The sequence below is a fragment of the Oscarella lobularis genome, chromosome 3, assembly GCF_947507565.1.
Source record: "Oscarella lobularis chromosome 3, ooOscLobu1.1, whole genome shotgun sequence".
NCBI lineage: Eukaryota > Metazoa > Porifera > Homoscleromorpha > Homosclerophorida > Oscarellidae > Oscarella > Oscarella lobularis.
Genome location: NC_089177.1, coordinates 3,782,737 through 3,804,815, shown reverse-complemented (window position 1 = coordinate 3,804,815; position 22,079 = coordinate 3,782,737). Strand labels below are relative to the sequence as shown.

The following is a 22,079-nucleotide window of genomic DNA, read 5'->3' as shown; positions in this document are numbered from 1 at the left end:
TCAATGAGCCACCAAAAATTTGAAAAGAGCTGAACATCAGAGACCATTTCAATTTTATTTACATCCAAGAAATTGAGGAATGAGATAAACCTTACCGTAATCTAAAAACAGAACAAAAAATCAGAAAAATAAACGCATCATTAACTACTATCACTACTCCTCCTCCTTACTGATACACTACTGCTAATGCTACTCAGACTTCCCGCAAACGACCCGCAACCTTCGTAAGAATAACAGACGAGTTCATCTGAGGGAAACGCGTCTCTGGTCAAATTATCGGCTCTTTGGATAGAACGAGAAAGGTTGACTTTCGCTCGACCAACATTCGGAGATTCTCGTCTTCTTCTCTGTGTCGCGCGACGGGGAGACGAGAGCGCCTCGGCTGTCGAAATGCTCTTGTAGGCTCTACGTCGCGGCGAAGCGACGTGCGTATTTGTCACAGGAACGCTCTCAGGGGGAGCCGTGCTGCAGCGATAGATGGCAATGCCGGGGCGTTTGATCTGAGGCGTTGAAGCGCACGTCTTCGCAACGTTTGACCGACTCGACTCAGTTGACGACTCCGAATCATCGTCATCGTCGGTATAAGCAGGATTTCCGAGCTTAAAATCGAGGGGAGATTTCGACGGAGTCGATTGCGGCGAACGAGATGCGGCGCCTCTATTCACAAACGATGTCACGGCAAAGAGTGCATTATCTTTCTCGCCGCCCCCCTCTTCTCCGTAAGAAACAACCGTCTGAAAGCGATCGCTACCGGGACGACGTTGAGTGACGCGAACCGACGTTAGTACAACTGGAGGCTTCTCCGCTTCGATCGTTGCATTCCTGTAGTTCCGACATCGAACGAGAACGACAACGAGAGCGAATAGGAAGGCAAAGCTCAACGTCCCCGCGACAACAACTTGAAGAAGGAACTTGTCCGATTTCACGTGTGATTCGGTCAGCGAATAGTCGCTGCAAAGGTCTCCAGCGTATCCTGGTGGACACACGCATTTCCGCTTATTATCGTCGCACGACGCTCCGTTTTCACACAAGGAACAATTAAACGAAACGCATATCCTCGAAAAGCATTTGTCCGCTTTCGACTGAACGCAATATTGTTCCGGTTCCGAGCACGGCGTCGCCGAGCACAGATCGGGACAACTGCATCCCAGAGCAAGTCCCTCTGTCGACGAAGGAGAAGCACGAGCAACGTCATTGCTGCCGGACAGTGGCAGAGAAGTCTCGTCGTATCTAGGATCTTTCAAACAGCCTGAAAAGCCCGATCGAGTCGGCGTTCCACCGATATACACTTCGTTTGGATCGAATTCCAGTGTTTTCTCTGCTCCTGATTGATCAAAAGACTGGCGAAAATCTTCGTCGATAGTCATCGTAACCGACGTGCCTGATCTTTGAAGTGTAATAGCGTGATAGCGATCGTTCAACAACGTCTCGTTAGAAGTTACGTTATAAACGCCGTTTCCGATGTCGTACGAGTATCTCAGGTAGCCACTCGTCAATTCCAGTCGGGAGAATTCGCTGTTATTCGGATGACTTATCTCCAGTAAAAGTCCGTTCGGTTTCTGAGGACGAATCACAAAGGAGAACGACTCGCCGAATGCTGAACGCATGCTAGACGACACGTCTCGACGAGAAAGTCTTTGAACAAGCGAATAACGAATAAAGTTCGAGCCGGTAAACGTGACAGCTTCAGCATCTAGAAAAAATCATAACATGACCTTAATAACTCGACTCTCTTATTCCTCACCTTGTTCACAATGTCGTCCAGATTTTCCAAGGGGACAAACGCACTCAAATCCGTCGTACGACTCGACGCAAGTGGCTCCTTCAGCGCACGACTCCGCCGTGCATCTCGTCATCGCTGTGCATCCTTCCGTCGTCCCGTTCTCCAGCACGTAATCAGCTAAGTCGACAATCTCCCCGTCGATATAGACATTTCGAATACAGCCCTCAAATCCGTTCGTTTTGACGCTGGAATCCGGATGCGAACCAAAATACAAGGGCAAGCCAACATTGAGATCCTCTTTGAGGCCAAGAGTCGTTCCTTCGCGCTGACACGTCTCGTCGTCAGCGGCACACGAATCGACGGATAAGTGCACATTTTTTCCGACGCGAGTCACGGCAATAGAATGCCATTTTCCGTCGTCTACTCGAACTCCTTCTACGCCAAACGTCTCCGACCCGTCGCCCATGTCAATTATAAGGGAGATTCGCCCATTGATCAACTGTATGGCGATCACGTCATTCGCTCTACTTCTCACCCACTGCGAATTATACATGATGAATCCGTCGCTAGAAAGAGTAGAAATTTCTAATAGGACAGTGCCGCCGCGGACGTTCATCGTGATAGGCGGAAACGTTCGGTAAGCTCCTCTCCCCCCGAAGGTGACACTAGTCAACTCGCATCGCGGCCCGTCATATTCTGACGGACACACGCACTCTTCCGATTGACAATTTCCACCGTGTTTGCAATCGCACGTCTTCGAACGCTGACACAACGGACCATCAAAGTTATCGGAGCACGCACACACGGCAAGACCGTTCTCGGCGTAACACGTCCCGTTATTGAGACAATGCATAGAAGTGCAAACGTCGACGTTCTCGTCGCAATCGATTCCAGTGTATCCGACCGGGCAAAGAATTTCGCAGAGACGACCACCGACACCAAGGGGACACGCGCAAACAAACGAATTGACGTCGGCGACGCACGTTCCTCCGTTGGAGCACGGCGTCGAATAGCAGTGATCGTACTCGTAAGCGCAACGCTCTCCGTAAAATCCCGGCGAACACGCGCACGTGAAGTCGGAGCCGTTTACGGTGCATTGACCGCCGTAGAGGCACGGATTCGACGAGCAGGCGTCGATCGTACCGACGTGCTGGCATTGATTGCCGTAGTATCCAGACGCGCACGAGCACGTGTACGTATTCCTTCCAGACGTGCAGTTGCCGCCGTGACGACACGGCATCAGGGAGCAGTAGTCCGGTGGACTGATCGAATGCTCGCAATTTCTTCCGTAGAACATTTCCGTGCAGGCGCAATCGTATTCGCCCGAAACGTCTTGGAGACATCGTCCGCCGTTTTGACACGGGTTCGACTCGCAGACAGGCGGCGGCACCTGGCAATCGATCCCGGAGAATCCGTCGGCGCAATCGCATCCGTATCGACCGAAGTGACCTTCATAGCAAGTGCCTCCGTTCAGACAGGGAAGCAAGTCGCAGGGATTATTTTCCCACGAACAGTCGCTTCCCTCCACGTTCAAATATTCGCTCGGACACGAGCAAACGTAGCCCGTCGCCCCGTTGCGACACGTTCCCCCGTGTTTGCACGGATTCGAAGTGCACGAACGAGTCTCCGACGTCGCTTTGGCGCACGTTTTGCCCGTGAAGCCGAGCGAGCACGTGCAAGTGAAGCCCGAGCGACCAGCCGTGCACGTGGCGCCGTTCTGACAGGAAGCGCTCGCGCATGCATCCTCGCGGGGGTCGAAGATCGATATTTCGCAGTTTGAGCCCGTGTACGCATTCGAGCATAGACATTCGTATTCTGACTCACGGCTTCGACATATTCCACCGTTTTGACACGGTTTCTGAGTACACGCGTCCGGCGCGTTCTCACAGATCGATCCCGTCGCGTACTCGGGACACAAACACGCAAACCCGTGCAACTGATCCACGCACGTGCCACCGTTTTGACAGGGAGATGAAAAACATTCGTCGATGTCCGTTTGACAATATAGGCCGGTCGTTCCCGGCTGACAGGCGCACGTCGACGACGTCTCGACGCGCGGACGAATAAGTGCGCTCGATCGCGTTGACAGCGAGACGGCATCGTCTTGTGCGACGCTTTTAACGTTGATGCACTTTCCCAAATTTTGGCACGGTTCATCGACGCACATATCGACGGGAACAGACGCGATGCCGAACGGAAATTTCTGCATAGAACGACTCAACGTCGCCACGATCAAATCCTCTGACCAACCATTAACAGCTAATGCGACTTGAGAAGTGTTCCGTTTCGACTTGTTGATACTGATCACCTGAATTTGACTCTCGCTAACATCCAAAGCAATCGCAAAGTAATGTTTCAATTTCACGTAACCCACGTCGAGGAGATATTCAGCGGTCTCGTTGATCTCGATCACAACGAAATTATTCATTTCGTTCTCTGTCAAATAATGCACGCCAATGGTAACGTTGCAGTCGACGTAAGGGTGAACTTCATCAGTAGCCTTCACTCGAACAATAGCCTCACTAACCAAATCAGCTGATGTTAGGATTACGCTGCAATTGTCGTCGACTGTTATTGCATCGGGTTGACTGCTTCTCACGTCTTTACACAGAAAAGAATCGCCCGTGTCAGGGTCCCCAGGGTTGATGTCCCCAATTTTTCCGATTCTCAACTTTCCCTGCTGTGCAACGATATCGATTCTTTTCCCGCCGCCTTCGCTGGGATTATCGTTCACGTCGCCAATGGCTACATAAATTACCGCACTTCCAGTCAGGGACGGATAGCCGCCATCTGTCGCCAATACAGTCAAATTGTAATACGATCGGACCTCTCGATCAAAATCAGAAACAGCTGAAAGTATTCCAGTCGACGAATTTAACGAAAACATGTCAGACCCATATTTTAATGCGTAGGTAATACGCCCTCCGTCTCCAGTGTCGGGGTCACTGGCCTTCACCTCGATTACCGACCCAATAGACGGCGAGTTTTCTATTACCGTTGCTACGTATGCAGGCGTCGCAAATAGGGGAGCGTTGTCATTGACGTCAGTCACTTTCACAATCAATGCAGCAGTACTGGTAAATTGAATTCTGTGCCCTTCGTCAATTGCCTCGACGGTTAGATTATACAGTTTTCTCGTTTCGTAATCTAGTGAGTAAATCGCTTGAAGACGACCTTCTGCAGTGAGATGAAAGCAGTCGTACGAATCAACTAATCTAAAACGAACTTTCCCATTCGTTCCGAGATCAGCATCGGTTGCATTGACAGTCAAGATATCGGTAAATAGTTGCACATCTTCAGGCACAGCAACGTCGTACGTCGACGCTCCAAACACAGGAGCATGGTCATTCGCATCCAGAATGCCCACGATGACATTGCCACTTCCTTGCAACCTGGGAACGCCTCTATCCAGCACGTTGACTGTCAGACTATATTGACGCGTATCAGGGAATTCCTTAGGCATCCTAGCAATTTTGATGATATTGTCTTCCACGGCAAATACTCGATTCTCGTTCCCACTTTCAATAACGTAGTCTACCAGAGCGTTCGTGCCGACATCTCGGTCCTGGGCGGACAGAACTAGAACGTCCCATCCCGGAGACGCATCTTCGTAGACGCGGCTTCCCATGTAGGCGCTCTTGAAGTACGGCGCATTGTCATTGACGTCTTCCACGACAATCGTAACATTCGCTTCGCCTGACAACGACACAGCTCCCCCATCCGAAGCGCCTACCGTAATTCGGTACTCAGAAACCGTCTCCCGATCTAGATATCCGTTAGTAAATATCCGCCCGTTCGCACTGTTAATATAGAATTGTCCATCGGCGCTGTCAATAAGAGAGTACGTCAGAGCGCTGTTCTTTCCCAAATCGTCGTCGTCTGCTGTAAACCGACCCACCAATGTCCCGAGGGCAGCATTTTCTTTGACGTACGCGACGTACGGACCTTCGTTGAACGCTGGCTTCCTGTCGTTCACGTCATTCAAGTGAACAGTTAATAGAGCGTACCCTTGATTTCCAGCACTATCCGTAGCCACTACAGAATATTCGCACAGCCTGTCGATCTCTCGATCCAATACTCCGGTGGTCCGTACGGTCCCAGTTGATGCATTAATAGCAAAGCTGTCGGAGCCTCGCGTCACAAACATAGAATATTTTATTTGATACGGCGTGCTATCAGCGTCCGTGGCGCTCAGCTGAAAAACGTAGCTTCCTGTAGTCACATCTTCGCTTGCACTGATTACATAGGAAGCGTTGGGAAACGCAGGGGCGACATCATCGACGTCAATAATGTTGACAGTCACCAGGGTAGTACTCTGAAAGAGTCCGTCATTGACACTGATTTCTAAACGATACGCTTGAAGAATTTCAAAATCCAGACTTCGTCGCACTGTCAGCTTGCCGGACAAGACGCCAAACGCATTCTTCACATTCCCAGCCGTAATGCTGAAACTAAAGAGCGAACTGCTGTCAAGGTCATTGACTTGAAGTGTCAGTGGAAGCGTGTATCCTAGTGGCACGTCTTCCCTGACGCTAATCGTATATTCGCTTTGAGCGAAAGCGGGTCGATTGTCATTGACGTCCGCCACTTCGATGCGAACGAGCGTCTCCGCACCGAGTGAAGGAATGCCGCGATCCTCTGCTCGGGCAACGACGTGAAAATACGCTGACGTCAGATTTTCTCGGTCGAAGACCGCTTTAGTCGTTATGTGTCCCGTTTCTTGATTGACGTCGAAAAGATGAGCATCTAGAACGCCTTTTAGACCGTACGTGATGTTCTTGTTTAATCCGGAGTCTAAATCGGTCGCAATGACGTCGCCGACTTCGGCTCCAATAGCGCGATTTTCCGACACGCGAAGCCGGTACTCAGAGGGTTGAAATTCGGGACGATTGTCATTAGCATCAACAACGCTTACGTGCAGAACGCCATACGCATTTCCAACAGCGTTGCTCGCTTGCACTAGCAAAACGTACTCGGACATAGATTCGTAATCCAAAACATCGCTCGTCGTTATGACGCCGGAGGAGAGGATTCGAAATTTCCTTGGGTTATTGTGTTTAGGAGTAGAGCCTTCGTGGATCGAATATCGGACAGCCCCCGAAGCATTGACGCGAGCCACGTAAGTGCCCGAAGGCTGATTTTCCTCGATATTCGCGTAGTAATCAAAGTGATCAAACAGAGGAGCGTCATTCGGAAGATCAGTAACATTGACGACCACGGTTGTTGTTGAAGACAGCGACGGTTGACCGTTGTCCGTCGCCTGCACTTGAAAGACGTGCTGCTTTGCTTTTGTGACGTTGAGCAGACTTGGTTTAGCGTAGATATTCCCTTTGTCATCGATAGAAAATATCGTAGTGTTAGGCAAAATGTCATAGCGAATTTCAGCGTTCGATCCTTCGTCTTCATCGTCAGCAATAACGCGGAGAATCTCTTCACGAGCATTGATAGTATCCCTGACGGTAACTTCATACGAAGACGTGAGAAACTGTGGAGCATGATTGTTTATGTCAATCACAGTCACTTCAAATCGACAAAAGGCAGCATTTCCGTCCCCGTCCCGAGCAGTGATAATACTAAATAATGGTCTTGGCCGTATTGTCAATTCAGCAGAAGGTACGTCGGTAAAAACGTCTCCCGTAGTGTTAGAAATTCGAAATTTCGACCGCTCACGTTGTATAGTATAGATGACAGCACCTTTGATTCCAAAGTCAGGATCAGTTGCAGTCAGTCTAGTGACAAGCGTCCCAGGAGAAGACGCTTCTGTTACATTCGCTGAGCACGTAGCGGAGGCAAACGAAGGAGCGTGCACATCCACGCTATTTATCACCACAGAAACGGTTTCGTAGGCGGAGAAGCTCCCATCGAAGACTCGAACGTGAATCGCATAATATCCAAGCTGAATTGCCCCGTGGTTTAGAGTCAATAATCCGTCGTCGCTGTTCAAAGAGAACAGCTGTTTCTCATTTCCTGATTCTATTGTGTACTTCAGTGGACTTAGATCGTCTTCGTCAATAGCAAGTAGTTGGCCTATGACTGTTCCAGTCTTCACTGGACTTAATAGAAAGAATTCGTACGTGCCCACAAAGCGAGGTACGACGTCATTGACGTTGATCACCAAAACGGTGCAGCGAATTACGCTGTATAAAATAGGTTCTCCCGCATCTCGAACTATGACGTCAAATGCGTACTTCTTTTGGCTTTCGTAATCCAGCTGCTTTTGCAGGGTGATTTCTCCGGAAAGAAGGCCAATAGCAAAAGTCCCATTGTACTTGTCTTCCACGTAAAATTTCTGTCCTCTATTTATGCCATCTTCGTCAACGACGGCAACCAGATAAAGCGAACTCCCTAACGTTTCGTTTTCTCTGACAGAAAAGGACAAATAGTTTCCAGCCAATAATCTGGGAGCGTACTCATTGGCATCTAGAACGTGAATCGTCACATTGACTTGACTGAAACCGATACCAGAAAGTCGAATAGTCAAAACGTAAAGCTGAATTGCTTCGTAGTTGAGCCGATTCGCAACAGAAAGGAGTCCCCGCCCGTCAACTTTAAACGCTCCGCCTTTGTTGCCTGCAACCACAGAATAGCTCAATAGTCCAGAATAGCCGCGAACGACGCCAATCGGAGTACCAACAGCTTCACTCTCAGACACGTTGAAAAAATAGGCTGCGTGTTCAAACACGGGCCCAAGCTGATGAGCGTTTTCTGAAGCTTTGATTAGAGTCACGACTGCAACTGCTGAACGTCCTCCAGAGTCTGTGACCTCAACTGTAACGTTGTATGATGGCAATAAATTGGAATCAGCCTGCCGCGTCAAATAGATGTCGCCGTCGCTGGTGATTTGAAAAGGAAACGTTGTCGCAGTCGAGGAACCGATGAGACGGAAGGTGAGAATTTCTTCTTCATCCGGATCATTGGCAAACATAGTGTATACAGTTGAATGAGAGGAAAGGTTCTCTTCAAAATAGCCGCGGAAAGGTTGAGGTCCTAGGAACGAAGGGGAATTATCGTTGACGTCGATGACGTTGACGCGCACGGCAATTTCCGCTATTTCGATCGGTTCAGCAAGATACACCGCTTCGATGATTAAATCGTAGGAAGGCTTGAACTCTCTATCGAGAGAGAATCCGACAATTAGATTTCCTTCTTTCGTTACGTCAAATTCAGTGAAGAGAGGCTTGATTCTGAAAACTAAGTCCTCGTGTGTCGTCAATAGTCGGGGTCTGAGCAAAATAGTTCCAGGACGCGTATCTTCGCTTACTGACACGTTAATTGCTTGTTGCTCGAATTCGAAAAGCGACGTCACGTTTATGAAAACGTTTGTAAAATCTGAATGAAATCTGTCGTTGACTTCGATGACAAGATTGTAGAATTCGCTCATGCCAGTGGGCTTGACGACTGTGATCTCCCCGCTGGTAAAATTAATTCCAAAATTTCCCCTTTCATTTCCTGATCGTATAGAGTAGTGCAGAGTTCCATTTACATCTTCGTTTACCGCGTGGACTTGAATGACGCTGACATCAGCAGGAGCTACGATCTGAGCGGAATAAGAGCCATTCGTAAACTTTGGATAATGCGGTTCGACGACGTGAATTTCAACGAAGACAGGATGATTCGCAGTCAAAGACGGGTTACCTAAATCTTTCGCTTGGACCCCAAACCGCACGACGCGCCCGCGTAAATTCTTCAACGATGTCCCAAGAGTTATCTGACCGCTGACAGAATCGACACTTAATATTTGAACAGCTCCATCATCAGCAAAGTAGTATCTCACTTCCCCATTTGAGCCCGAATCTTGATCATGGGCGACAACCGAGAGCAGTTCCGCGCCGATAGCTGCATCATCAGGCACCCTCACCACATAGAACTCTCTCTCAAACGTGGGCATGTTGTCGTTGACGTCGATGAGAGAAACGATAACTTGAGCGGTGCCGGTTTGGTGGTAACCGTCTGTGGCTTGTACTTCAAAGGACAACGACGAGTCTTTTTCGTAGTCAATAGCAGTCGTTGTAAGAACTATTCCTCTGTCCGCGTCAACAGAAACATTAGCTGACGCTGACGTATACGTGACTCTGTAGACGCTAGAAACTCTCGCGCTGACGACGAAAGTACCAATCACATCAGTCTCGCGCATATTCACTTGATAAATACGTTGGGTAAACTCCGGGCGAGTGTCCAACGCATCTAGCACATTAACCTGCACCGTACAGGAGCCAGTGAGAGAAGGACTTCCGTGATCAGTAGCCAGTACGTCCAGCACGTAAATATTCAACGACTCGTAGTCCAAAGACCGGGCTAGGACGATAGTTCCCAAAGACGAGTCAATGTTAAATGCACCGTTCACGTTGCCCGTCTGAATACTGTATGTTATTTGTCCATTCGATCCAATGTCTTTGTCCGTTGCTCGGACTGTAATTACGTCTGCTTTCTCCCTTTCATCTTCGCTTATACTCACCTGATAATTTGGCGAGCTAAAAACCGGAGCGTGATCGTTGTCGTCCAAAATATTGATGTCGACTTGAGTGTAATTTTTTCGCGGTGGAGATCCGCTGTCCGCAGCTTCGATAACGAGGTGATAGTATTGCCTGATTTCTCTGTTCAACGACGATTTTAGAATAACGGACCCGTTCAGGAATACGTCGAACAGAGACAAGCTGTTTGGATTCATCGTTGCCTTTAGAAAGTACTGAACGGTCCCATTCTTTCCTTCGTCTGGGTCAAAAGCGTCAACGGTAAGCAGAAGTTGCCCAGGTAAAGTGCTTTCTGATACGTTGACTATGTATCGACTTTGGTTGAATCTTGGGCTATTATCATTGATGTCTTTCAATGTCACTAGAAGGTCCGTGTCTGCTGTTACCAGGCCATTCGATGCCGTTATGACGACGTTATCAGAAGAACGTCCATCCCTGTCAAGTTGCCCGGAAACAGACACAGAACCGGTGAGAGGGTCAACACGAAACAAATGGCTGGCAGAAGAATAACGTATGAGAGAACCGAGAGGATCAGTAGCAGCAACCGTTGCAACGTACGATCCTACGCCTATATTCTCATTCAGCGTCACAGCAAGCGGTGATACCGCAAATTTCGGGGCTGGGTCATCCAAATCTAGAACTGTTACGTTTACTACCAGTGCACTGCTTATGGGCGGTGTACCACTGGCAGTAGCAACAATTGCTAATGAGTAGAACGCTGACGTTTCGTAATCAACCGTCTTCTGCCCAACCGTGACGAGTCCTGAAACTGAATCAATCCGAAGTCGAGCCGCGTCTCCCTGCACTGAATACGTAATATCACCGTCCTCGTCATTATAAGCTTTGACTAGAGCTACGAAGGTGCCAGGTGGGCTGTCCTCATCGACATCGATTTGCATGGGTGATTGGAGAGCAAAAATAGGCCGACGGTTTCGGACTGGCAAAACATTGATAATATACGTTATATCATCAGTCAGCGTAGATGCTGAGGCCCTGACAACGAGGTGAAATTGACGTACTTTCAGCAACTTTGCCACGAGCACCTCGCCTGCTAAATTCACCGAGAAGATACTGTCCGTATTTCCACCCACTATCGAATAAACTAGACGACTGCCGGACTTCACCTTTCTCGAGCCAGGAATTGGTGTCAAAAGAGGCATCGTTTCATTGATACTGACGACCACCACTTTGGGGAAGCCAAAACTCGGTGGAGACATCCCTGAACTTAACAGCGATACTTGAATTAAACCGGTTACATTTTGAGAGCGATTGTATGGATTTTCCGCTGTTACTTGCACACCGACGAAATTGCCGGCGAAAATCTTAACCAGCGTCACTTCTCCTGTGAGCTGATTAATACTGAAGTAATCAGAAGACATTTTGTATTCAACAGCCGCATTTGTACCGGAATCAGCGTCAGCGGCGTAGACAGTCACAACAGATTCATTCAACTGCAGGGGACTTTTCAGCATGACACTATACGGAGACCTGTCAAAAACAGGTAGGTTGTCATCCACGTCGCTCAGCATCACCGTCACTGACGTTATGCTAAACAAATGACTTCCGTTGTACTTCGCCTGAACGTATAAAACGTACTGGCTTCTCGTCTCGAAGTCAAGATTTCCAACTTTGGTCACAATGCCTGTTGACAGGTCTATTCGAAAAAGTCTTGCAGCCGCTGGCTCGAGTAGAACTAAACTATATGATAAGGGCAGGTATCCCCGAGCTGATATTCCGATAATGGCCAAATTATCTTTGAAATTTTCTGGGATTGTAACAGAGTACGATTGATTTGAGAATACCGGTCTTTCGCGGTACACGTCTATGACTTCAACTGTAAGATTAGTCACTGCTGTTCTAGATCCAACAGACGCAATAACGCCAATCTCGTATATGTGCTGACTCTCATAGTCCAACGATTGGCAAGATATCACTCCTGTTGTAGAATTGATGACAAATCGCTCACTGTCTGAATCAGATCTCAAAGCGTAATAGACAGCACCGACTTCGTTCTGATCGACGGCGAGAACCTGATACACGTAGTGATACGGTCTATTTTCCAATACTTTGGTTTGATAGGGAAGTCCAAGAAAACGAGGCGGAAGATCTGCAGGACAATCAACAGTTTGAATTCGAACGAAGGCGGTAGATTCCAACGAAGGTATTCCCTCGTCTTTTACAGTCACAATCAAATCATAATAAGAAGCGTCGTAAATGATGCCTGGTTTTGTTGATATGATTCCAAAACTGCTGTCAATATCAAAGTCTGGATGGTCAGTCTCGTATTGAATTTCTCCGGAAGTGCCATTGTCTGGGTCGAAAGCCGTTACCGCTGCAACAAAGTCACTACCAGTTGCGCATCGAGGAACGAATCCTTCTGTGTAGACCTCGCTAAGAATGGGTCGATTGTCATTCATATCCACTACGATGATAACCACGTCCATTTGAGATGAATACGGAACAAGCCCGTCATCCTGTGCCGTGACAGATAGACTGTACCAGGACTGGGTCTCTCTGTCCAGACTTGCCCGCGCGCTCAAATCGCCCGTTGTGGAATTTAGGTCGAATAGGCCTAAACCTGTGCCGTCGCTCAGGTAATACGTCAGCTGACCGTCTCTTCCTTGATCTTCATCCGTCGCGGGCAAAGACTCGATGAAAGCGGGATTCACAGACTCCTGAACGTAAGAAAACAAAAGCGACTTGGAGAACGTAGGACGATGATAATTGCGATTATCCCTCGTCACTCTGATAGTCACGTTAACTTCGGCAGATTGAAACGGAGCGACCACATCTGAAGCCACAATCTGTAGAACGTACGACGTTCCAGCGCAAAGAGAGCCGAGCAACGTAATAGATCCAGTCAGAGCATCAACGCGCCACGTGGACGCATTTCCACTGATCAACGAGTAGGTCACCGTCCCATTAGGCCCCTCATCCAGATCTTCAGCATATACAGTCATTGCTTTCGCCCCAACGGGAAAGTTCGCCTTCACGTCAAGACCGTATTGACGAACGGCAAACGTGGGCGGCTCGTCATTGACGTCGAGTAGTTGAACGTGAATCGATGCTCTCGAGGTCATTGGATGAGGACCACAGTCTACTGCTTCGACTACGAACTGAAGCTGAGGCGTCTTTTCTCTGTCTAGCGCTTTGCCGACTCGTACAGTTCCACTAATTTCTTCGACTACAAATATTCCGTTGACGTCACTACCGAGTTGGTATGTCACGAGAGAGCAACCATCCGGATCCATAGCACTCAGCGTCAGAATAGCCGTCCCGATTTGAACATCTTCAGAAACATTTAAGAAAGAGTTCAATCGGATAAAAACCGGTGATAAATCATTGACGTTCATAACGTCGATTATCAATTGTGTGGATGCAAAGTTCTGTGGATGACCCAAGTCTCCAGCAATTATTGTCACATTGTACCGAGACTGTTTTTCAAAATCAAGTCCGGAATTCACTGTCACGCGACCAGTGACGGGATCGATCGTAAACGAACTCGCACCCTCAACGCTATACCGCACTAGAGCATTGTAACCTGAATCAGCATCATGGGCAGTTGCCACTGTCACGAGATGTCCAATGGGGGCATTCTCACTTACATTGGCCGCAGGAAGAATAGCGAAAACGGGAGCATGGTTGTTGACGTCCGTAATTTCAACAGAAAAAAGCAACGTAGTCGAATGCCGAGCGTCGCTCACGTTAACGGATAGTCCGCTGAAAGACGGAGTCGGTTCTACATCGAGAAAATCTCGCGTAAGGCGAACAATTCCGTGACGTCGATCGGTCAAAGCAAACGTGTTTGTTGGGTCTTTGAGTGTGAACTCGAGTGGGTCGTTGTCGGCATCGAAAGCCGTGACTGTCAATATCTCAACGCCAGCACTGACGTTTTGAGGAATGGAAACGTGGGTTGGAGTGCTGGACGAAATCACCGGAGAATTGTCATTGACGTTGGTGATGTTAATAAGAACTCGAGCAACTCCTGTTCGTTGTATTGACTTGGAAGTATCAGTTGCAGTGACGGTTAATACGTACACCTTGACGGTTTCATAATCAATTGAACCATTGAGTTCAATGAAGCCTGCCTGATTGAGAGAGAATGTCTTATTGGTATTCCCGTCTGCAATATCATAAACGACAGGAAAACCGTCCTGGCTTGATGCCGATACTTGGCCCACCGTGTAGCCACGAGTAGCGTCCTCCCTCACAACAAACGTGTGGGTACTGGGATTAAAAATAGGCGCACGAACTGAAGAGTCGTATGCGTTGATCTTAACTTGAGTAGAAACGACGTGACTTCCATCGGTGGCGTTGATACCGATAGAATAGGAATTAGACAACAGCGAACGTTTAATTGTAATGACGCCATTAGGATCAATGTTGAAATACGACGTGTCTCCGCTGACCAAAGAATAGGAAACTTTATTTCCATCTTCATCTATTGCTTTCACTTGAGTCACTGTTGAGTCAATGGTCGCACGAATTGGTATCAGTGGACTGTACTCGGGCCGACTAAACCTAGGTGCATTGTCATTTTCATTGATGACGTTCACTCTGACGAGGATTTCACCAAAACGACTGTATGGCAATCCAGAATCTGTCGCTCTCGCCGTGAAAACATAGAACTTGACCTCTTCATAGTCCAGTGAAGTCGTAGTAAAGATTTCTCCACTAGTCACATTGACTGTAAAAGGCCCCAGTTGCTTCAAATTGTCAAAAATGAGATCAAAAGAAATTCTCCCATTCATACCGAGATCACCATCAATTGCCGTCAGTCGAAGAACGCTCGTCCCAGGTGGCTGATTCTCACGAACGTCTGCCGTGTAGCCAACCTTCTGTAAAAAACGGGGACTGTTATTGTTTTCGTCTCGCACGTGAAGGATAACTTGTGTCGAACTGCTAAGTGCTGTAGCCCCTCTGTCAGTCGCTACTACAGTCAATAGATAATTTGCCTCCTGGCCTGCATCCAAAGACTTGGCAGTAGTTATCAAACCGGTATCCCGATCAATAGTGAACGAATTAAAGAAATTTCCGGCAGAAATCGAGTATCTAAGCTGAGCATTGGTACCCTCATCCGCGTCAGTGGCATCCATCTTAGCAACTAAAGTACCAATTAGAAGATCTTCGTCAATATAAACGTTGCGTGGAGACCGGAGAAACCGCGGCTTATTGTCATTCAAATCCAGTACTCGAATGACGACTACTACACCGGCACTCAACGATGGAATTCCACGATCTGTAGCCTCAATAACCAACTCGTATTCGCTCACTGTTTCTCGGTCTAGCATCCGAACAGTTCTTAGTGCAAACGATCCACCGTCCGTTCGCTCGAGATCAAATGGCCCCTGCTCTTTCCCTTGCCAAAGTACTTTCACGTCCACCACTCCACTATCTGTCACACTCACGTGAGCAACTACGACACCAACTGAAACATCCTCGCGAACAAATCCTTGATTAACCAAGCTAAAGCTAATCGCTGGCGCCTGCTTGTTCGTTTCGACGACGTGTACGTCAAAATAGGCCGACGCGTTTCTCGGAATTAGTCCTCGATCGTAGGCCCACACTCGAAGGCCAATCGTCGTACCACCGAATCCAACGAGACGATCGTCAACCGTGACGACTCCCGTGTAAGGATCCACAGAAAAGTTAGTAGCCACACTGAGACGATATTCAATCTCCGAATTGAGACCTTCGTCGAGATCGAGAGCAGACACTTGACCAATCGACGTACCAGGAGCAATCATCTCCGAAACAAACGCAGAATACCGATCATGACTGAAAACCGGCGAATTATCATTAACATCTCCAATATCGATAACGACATCAATACGAGAAGTGTGAACACCGTCGCAAGCTTCGATATTGAAACGATAGACACTCTGCCTTTCGCGATCGAGAACGCCAACGAGAATAATTTCACCAATAGTGAATCGACCAATTGCCGACGTCATCGATCCAACGTCGAAGACCCCGGAGTGGGGGGATAGACATCCAAACGAAACCGATCCCACGGTATCGACATCAAAGGTGTAGAATGACATCACTCGCGTGCCTGACGACGCATTCTCGTCAATCGACCCTCGGAACGGTTCAAAACGTGGGAAAACGGGGCGATTATCGTTCGCATCGACGATAAAGACGCGTATCGGAACCGCAGCGCGTTGCACGCGACCCGATCGTACGATAACGATGAAAATGTCGTAGACGTTACCGCGTGGCGAGTCGAAATCGAGAGCGATTCGCGTTCGAATGACGCCCGTGCGAGAATCGATGACGAAGCGCGTTGCTATTCTTTCATCGTTGGCGTCGAGGGCGTAATGCTCGTCTTCTCTTATCGGCGAACTGCTCACGTTGGCGACGAACGCGTTCGCTATGTTTTCTGGTACGCGCGCTGTGCGAAAGGCGACGGTTACGGCGACGAGAGCGCCGAAGATCAGAAAATAACGCGCGGTAGGAATCATCGCGTTGTTATCCGCTAGGAAAACGAAGCGCTAGGTTGCGCACACGTACAACGAATGTAGTATTCTTACTCGGCTTCGTGTATCATAGCAGGGCGAGCGTCGAAGACGTTCGAGACGAGAATCGCTTTGTCCACTTCTTCAGTAGACGGGAACTTTATTATGGCTTTGACCGCTAAAACACGTGAGCTGTCGACGCCGAGTGGCGGACGTCCGGGAGGGAACAGACGTCTGGTCGATCGCAATTAATTAACGTCCACAAATGAAATCTATTTTTTAGTCACACCCCCTCTAGTCGCGAGCGCACACAACTCAAACTTCAGTTCCAGCAGAACTTATCTTAGGCTGAGCATTCGGAGGCGGTGCTGCTGCTGGTGCCGTTTCTTCTGGTCTCATTGCCGGAAAAAAGAGCACTTCCTGCAAGAGAACAATGTCCCCCTGTACGAGAAACAAAACGACAGATTCTTGCCTTGATGTTGTTTGAGTCCGTCAACAGCATGGTCAACCTATCAATTCCCATTCCCCAGCCACCAGTAGGCGGCAAGCCGTACTCGAGGGCAGTGCAAAACGCCTCGTCGACCATTTGAGCCTCGTCGTCACCAGCAGCGCGATCCTAAACGACTAGTATATGGAGAATTCTGCTCTTTGCATGTTAGGCTCTCTTTACTTTAGCTTGCTGATCGAATCGTTCCCTTTGCACAACTGGATCGTTGAGTTCCGTGTACGCGTTGCAGACTTCACGCTTGACAATGAATAACTCAAACCGCTCCGTCAAACCGGGATTGTCACGATGCCTAGACGCACGAAGATCCAATAAATTTGATAGACACCATAACCGCTTATTACATACCATTTCGCCAGAGGACTTGTCACTAGAGGATAATCAATCAGAAATGTTGGATTCACGCAAAATTCTTCAATATACTCGCCAACCAACTGTTTCAGATGGACGCACATGCCTTTAAATACCACCTCTACATATATGCACTTTACCTTATCTAGTAGTCTGGCCGCTGTCCTTGGAGGAGAACACTCAACGTTGTGCTTGACGCAGAGATCATCAAGAAACTTAGCCGACTCTAAAAAGTGAAATTGAAACAATTAATTAATTAATTAACAGGCGACGCCTCTATCTGATCCCACCTTTGCTATCCAACTCTCCCGGCGGTGGAAATTTGACAGACAGCTTTCTCTCCAGCTCATCAATCATTTTGACTCGCTTGAACGGAGGAGTGAAATCCACCTCATATTCATTCCCATCTTGCGAGTGATACAAGATCTTAGTGCCGCCTGTCAAATGTTTGACCATTCCTAAACTAAAGATTGAATAGGCGTTTAGGGAACAAAATGATTTCTTTGCCTGTTAGCAGAGATTCTGTTATGTTCATCAAATCGTGGTAATCGGCATAAGCCATGTAGAATTCGCACGTCGTGAATTCAGGATTGTGAGTCAAATCGATGCTTTCATTCCTAAACTGACGGCCAACTTCGTACACGCGGTCGATTCCTCCAACAATCAACATCTAGCGAAGAGAAATTATTTAATTAAGAAAATCTCCCATGAGATATTGAGTCAATCAATACCTTGTGATAAAGTTCGGGTGCCACTCGCATGTACAGATCCATGTCTAGATCGTTGTGATGAGTCACAAAAGGCTTTGCAGCTGCTCCGCCAGCAATTTGATTCATCATCGGCGTTTCAATCTAAAACAGTAATAATGATAAGATATAGATCAATTGGATGAAATTGATCCTTGCCTCAAGAAATCCAAGATTGTCAAGAAAACGACGAAGGTAGTGAATAATTTTGGCTCGAGTCACAAATTTCTGTCTGACATCGTCATTCAGAATGAGATCAAGATATCTCTTGCGATAGCGGGTCTCCTAAAGAACGACGTTCAACGCGCCCACAAACGCGGTATGATGAACATGCCTTGTCTCGAAGACCAAAGTGCAGATGTGGCAGCATGTGCAGACACGGCGAGAGGAGAAGCACCGTATGAGGAATAATGCTCAATTCGCCTTTCTTTGTTTTGCCTAAAGGACAAATAATATATTAATTAAGAAGGGTAACTATATTTGCAACATTGCATCATCATCATCATCACCTGGATTTCCCGTGACACCAACAATGTCGCCTCTCTTGATTTTGCCGTGAATGCGTTCAAAATCTTGAGTCGAAGCACTAGAATAGACACATACGTCATCGTTATCCCCCCTTCGCCTTCTCTGATCTTCTGACCTCGCTGTGGCCATAATTTGAAGTTTGACTCCCTCGCCTCTCAAATCGTAGAATATCAAATGCTTTCCCGATTCTCTCTTCGCGTGAATTCGTCCCGAGAGGCTAACGGTGACGTCACTAACTTGACTGCCCGCCTCCAAATGATCGTATTTCTCGATGAAATCGGTCAGCGACATGGTCACGTGAAACTTGTGCGGATACGGATTGTCGTTCGCTTCTTTTAGAGCGGCGACCGCCGCCGTGCGAATTTTGAAATATTGCTAAAGAGAAAAACGTGAATTGAGAATTTTTTCGCGCTTTTTTGCAGCGCACATTCGGATCGAGTTCGTCTTCATTTTCCTTCGCTTTTGCAACGGGTTGGGGATCGGCCTAAAAGAGGGAGGGGATCTTCGCGTGATTGCACGCGTAAAAGGAATCGTCTTTGATCCTGCCTTTCGCGCTAATTCCTTTTCTTCCTTTTCCTTCGCTTTCTTCTCCGCTTTGGCTCGTCGCTTTTGTTCACTAAAATCAGGGCCCCCGGTTAGCGTGCGACGATCGAATCGGCGACGAAACGACGCGAACGCGGGCCCACGAAGCCGCGCGACAACGGCAAGCATTTCAATACGACCTCTTGCTAATCGTCTCCGTTTTGTCAGCCATGCTCTTGTTCTGTGGAGCAGCGCATGCACCGAAGTTCCCAATCGCACGCTAAACCGGATACCTTGGCCTGAGCACGTGCATTGTTTCCGCCGGTGGAATAAAATCTAAACGTTTATACTTAAAATTTGCTCTAACAGACGCTTAGACGGAGCCCGTGCGAAGCATGAGCAAACGAGCTAATATCTATCGCATTGACAGAAGAGACACAATACAATTCAAAGAACCTGGTTTTAGAGTACGACTTGAGCGCCCACGTGTGCTGCGGCTTTGGTCAGCTCTTCGCCAGCGACAAAACCCTGACCATTCATGTAGTCGGCACATTTGGGTGGAAGGTTCGTGTGGGTCAGAGCGGCCATGAAGCAGGAGTCGGCGAAATAGTTTCTCAGATCTTGACCGAGGATGTCTTCGAAGAAACGACGAAGAGGCAAAATGTGAGACACGGGAGCATTCCTATGAAAAACCCAACATTTCAATTTCTAAATAAGGACTTCTTCCTTACATACCACAACGTAAGAAAATCCTCCACCATGTGATGAATCTTGACGGGTTTGGGCAAACGAGCAGAAGCCATTTCTAAGGGAAAACTAAAGCATAAGATGTTTTCTTCTAAGAAAACTTACTCTCCATAGGCGCATCGTAGTAGAAGAGCACCGGATGGAGAAAGTTGCTGTTGTGCGCGTCCGCTGGTTCTCCCGTAGCTCTATCCTCGCGAAAAACGTCGTTACCGGGCCCAGAGAAGTCCTCTCCGTACTGGAGATTGACAACAATGTAACGCTGATTGGAGTGGCCGGTATAATTTTCAAACTGAGCCAGGACATCGATAGGCACTTCTTCAAGATAAATAGCTGAGTTTGAATCCTCCGGCAAGAGAATCACGTCGACCAGAAACCCAAACATTTGATAGGGACCCTAAAGCGCAAAAAAATTAGATGACGAACAAATGACGTGATCAACTATTTTATTCCACCTACCGACATTTCATTCGTACGCTTGAGCACGAAATCAAGAAGATCGACGTAAGGAACGGAACGCGACGGCCACGGATTGCGTTCGTAACGCCACTCAAGCAAATAATGCAAAGCCCGAGCTGAAAGAAGTTCAAGTAATACGCAGTTTCTAATTAATACAAAATACTTTTTTACCTGTGTACCTAAAACCGTGTATAAAGCCGCCAGACGACTTCCTCAAGTCTCTTGAGTGTGTATTTGTGCCGGCAAAGTACATACTATCCACCGTAGTTGACTCATACGTGCCTCGTATGGCTGGATACTTTGCTTTGCGTCCAATTCCCTTTTGCGGTTTGACGTCGTCGCGAAATGGCGACCAATCGAACCCGAAACCCAAACAGGCGATGACGCGATCGTATGGCTCGCGCATGGCAAAATTGTCAAAATTGAAGTCGTCAGGTGGACCGTCGTCAGGCGGACCGTCGTCAGGCGAAAGAACCTCGTTTTCATGTCTAGCTCTCTCATCCGCGTCTTCATCGTCATAATCAATATCATCGTCGTCCCCTTCGCCCAACTCACTCCAATCCTCATCATCTGCAAATATCTATAATAGAGTGTGCCGCTCCTCGCTACTATGGTTACCCCATACCTGGCATATCCGATCGAGGTGTAATAAAAAGCCGTCCATCATCAGACGGTTCAATAGCCATTTGCTCGACATCAGCTTCAAGCAAAGCATCCAACGACTTCAACTGATACGTATCCAATATCTGATTATTCAGTGCACGCAGGTCGCCGACGTAGTGCGTCGACCACGAGAGCCTCACGCGCGATCGCGACAGCATGTGTATGAGAGCGGTGTGTCCACCAATGTGATCCGCCGTCTCGAACGCCGAATTGCCGCGACCCAATATCAGCACGGACTGTCCTTCGTACTCGCTCTGATTCAACGACATCGAATCATAATACTCCAAATGTTCAATTCCGGGAAACTTTGACGGTCGCTTTGGAACCCATATTCCCGTAGCGACGACGAGGACTTGGCACGTGTATACACTTCCGGTATTCGTATCATTCATAAAAAAAAGCCCTTCCGTTTCCGGATCGTCGGAGGGGAAACCGAATGTCGATCCGTCTTTTGTTATATTCCCGATGTTCGTGTTGTATTGAACGTTGATGTTCAAATGCGTCGCGTAGTCGTTGAAGTAGCGCAAGAGATCGTCGGCGTGTGGAAAAAAGTCGGGGGAGTAATGTTTGACGAGAAGAGAGGCGTTGTCGCTGATTAGACTGTTCCAATCGTGGCGCAAGTTGAATTCGGCGTTCGTTTTGCCCGTGAAGCGCTTGTTGATGGATATGATGCGCCGATGGCGCGGATATTTGACGTAGAAGGAAGCTGATTGGTTGGCACGTTCGAAGACGACATAGTCACGCTTTGCTCGCTCGAGAAAATAGCCAATTTGGAGGCCCGCTGGACCGGCGCCGATTACGCAGTACTTGTGGTGCGTTCGCGGTGGCACGGTCGCTGCGAAACCAGCGACAGCGATGAGAAGAAGGACGACGTAGAACATTTTGACGAGCTAACGTGATGTGGCAGTT

At 48.1% G+C, this 22,079-nt stretch overlaps 3 protein-coding genes across 6 annotated transcripts; all 3 read right to left on the bottom strand.

Annotated features, from left to right (window-relative positions):
• Window positions 1-36: 36 nt before the first annotated feature.
• LOC136184217 (protocadherin Fat 1-like) lies at window positions 37-16,816 on the bottom strand. The gene is made up of 3 exons (XM_065971076.1): window positions 16,728-16,816; window positions 1,745-16,672; window positions 37-1,693 (listed from the first exon to the last, which is right to left on the bottom strand). The coding sequence occupies exons 2-3, from the start codon at window positions 16,656-16,658 to the stop codon at window positions 141-143; spliced, it is 16,467 nt and encodes a 5,488-aa protein (XP_065827148.1). The 5' UTR covers window positions 16,659-16,672; window positions 16,728-16,816; the 3' UTR covers window positions 37-140.
• An 88-nt stretch (window positions 16,817-16,904) lies between these two features.
• Window positions 16,905-19,590, bottom strand: LOC136184233 (lysine--tRNA ligase-like). 4 transcript variants are annotated; one of them, XM_065971097.1, is made up of 15 exons: window positions 19,505-19,590; window positions 19,329-19,398; window positions 19,210-19,266; window positions 18,898-19,157; window positions 18,764-18,840; window positions 18,589-18,692; window positions 18,414-18,539; window positions 18,240-18,359; window positions 18,016-18,178; window positions 17,799-17,966; window positions 17,649-17,734; window positions 17,506-17,591; window positions 17,323-17,449; window positions 17,125-17,268; window positions 16,905-17,072 (listed from the first exon to the last, which is right to left on the bottom strand). In XM_065971097.1, exons 1-15 carry the CDS (start codon window positions 19,534-19,536, stop codon window positions 16,968-16,970), a joined length of 1,725 nt encoding a protein of 574 aa, XP_065827169.1. In that variant the 5' UTR covers window positions 19,537-19,590; the 3' UTR covers window positions 16,905-16,967. The 4 variants fall into 4 exon arrangements, with proteins under 4 accessions (XP_065827169.1, XP_065827168.1, XP_065827167.1 ...); XM_065971096.1 differs by having other exon boundaries at window positions 18,764-19,157; XM_065971095.1 differs by lacking the exon at window positions 19,505-19,590 and having other exon boundaries at window positions 19,329-19,498.
• Window positions 19,591-19,634: 44 nt separating this feature from the next.
• Window positions 19,635-22,077, bottom strand: LOC136184232 (FAD-dependent oxidoreductase domain-containing protein 2-like). Its single transcript, XM_065971093.1, has 6 exons — window positions 21,133-22,077; window positions 20,679-21,077; window positions 20,508-20,623; window positions 20,157-20,445; window positions 20,040-20,109; window positions 19,635-19,986 (listed from the first exon to the last, which is right to left on the bottom strand). Exons 1-6 carry the CDS (start codon window positions 22,049-22,051, stop codon window positions 19,767-19,769), a joined length of 2,013 nt encoding a protein of 670 aa, XP_065827165.1. The 5' UTR covers window positions 22,052-22,077; the 3' UTR covers window positions 19,635-19,766.
• Between the last annotated feature and the right edge of the window lie 2 nt (window positions 22,078-22,079).

Coding starts and splice junctions, on each gene's coding strand:
- LOC136184232 (XM_065971093.1), bottom strand. CDS start 22,051: ATGTTCTACGTCGTCCTTCTTCTCATCGCTGTCGCTGGTTTCGCAGCG. Junction 21,078..21,132: donor ACCTCGATCGGATATGCCAG/GTATGGGGTAAC, acceptor AGATATTTGCAG/ATGATGAGGATTGGAGTGAG. Junction 19,987..20,039: donor GAGGATTTTCTTACGTTGTG/GTATGTAAGGAA, acceptor GGTTTTTCATAG/GAATGCTCCCGTGTCTCACA.
- LOC136184217 (XM_065971076.1), bottom strand. CDS start 16,658: ATGATTCCTACCGCGCGTTATTTTCTGATCTTCGGCGCTCTCGTCGCC. Junction 1,694..1,744: donor TGGACGACATTGTGAACAAG/GTGAGGAATAAG, acceptor GATTTTTTCTAG/ATGCTGAAGCTGTCACGTTT.
- LOC136184233 (XM_065971094.1), bottom strand. CDS start 19,493: ATGCTTGCCGTTGTCGCGCGGCTTCGTGGGCCCGCGTTCGCGTCGTTT. Junction 18,693..18,763: donor TGGTGTCACGGGAAATCCAG/GTGATGATGATG, acceptor TTTGTCCTTTAG/GCAAAACAAAGAAAGGCGAA. Junction 17,592..17,648: donor CGGCCAGACTACTAGATAAG/GTAAAGTGCATA, acceptor CATCTGAAACAG/TTGGTTGGCGAGTATATTGA.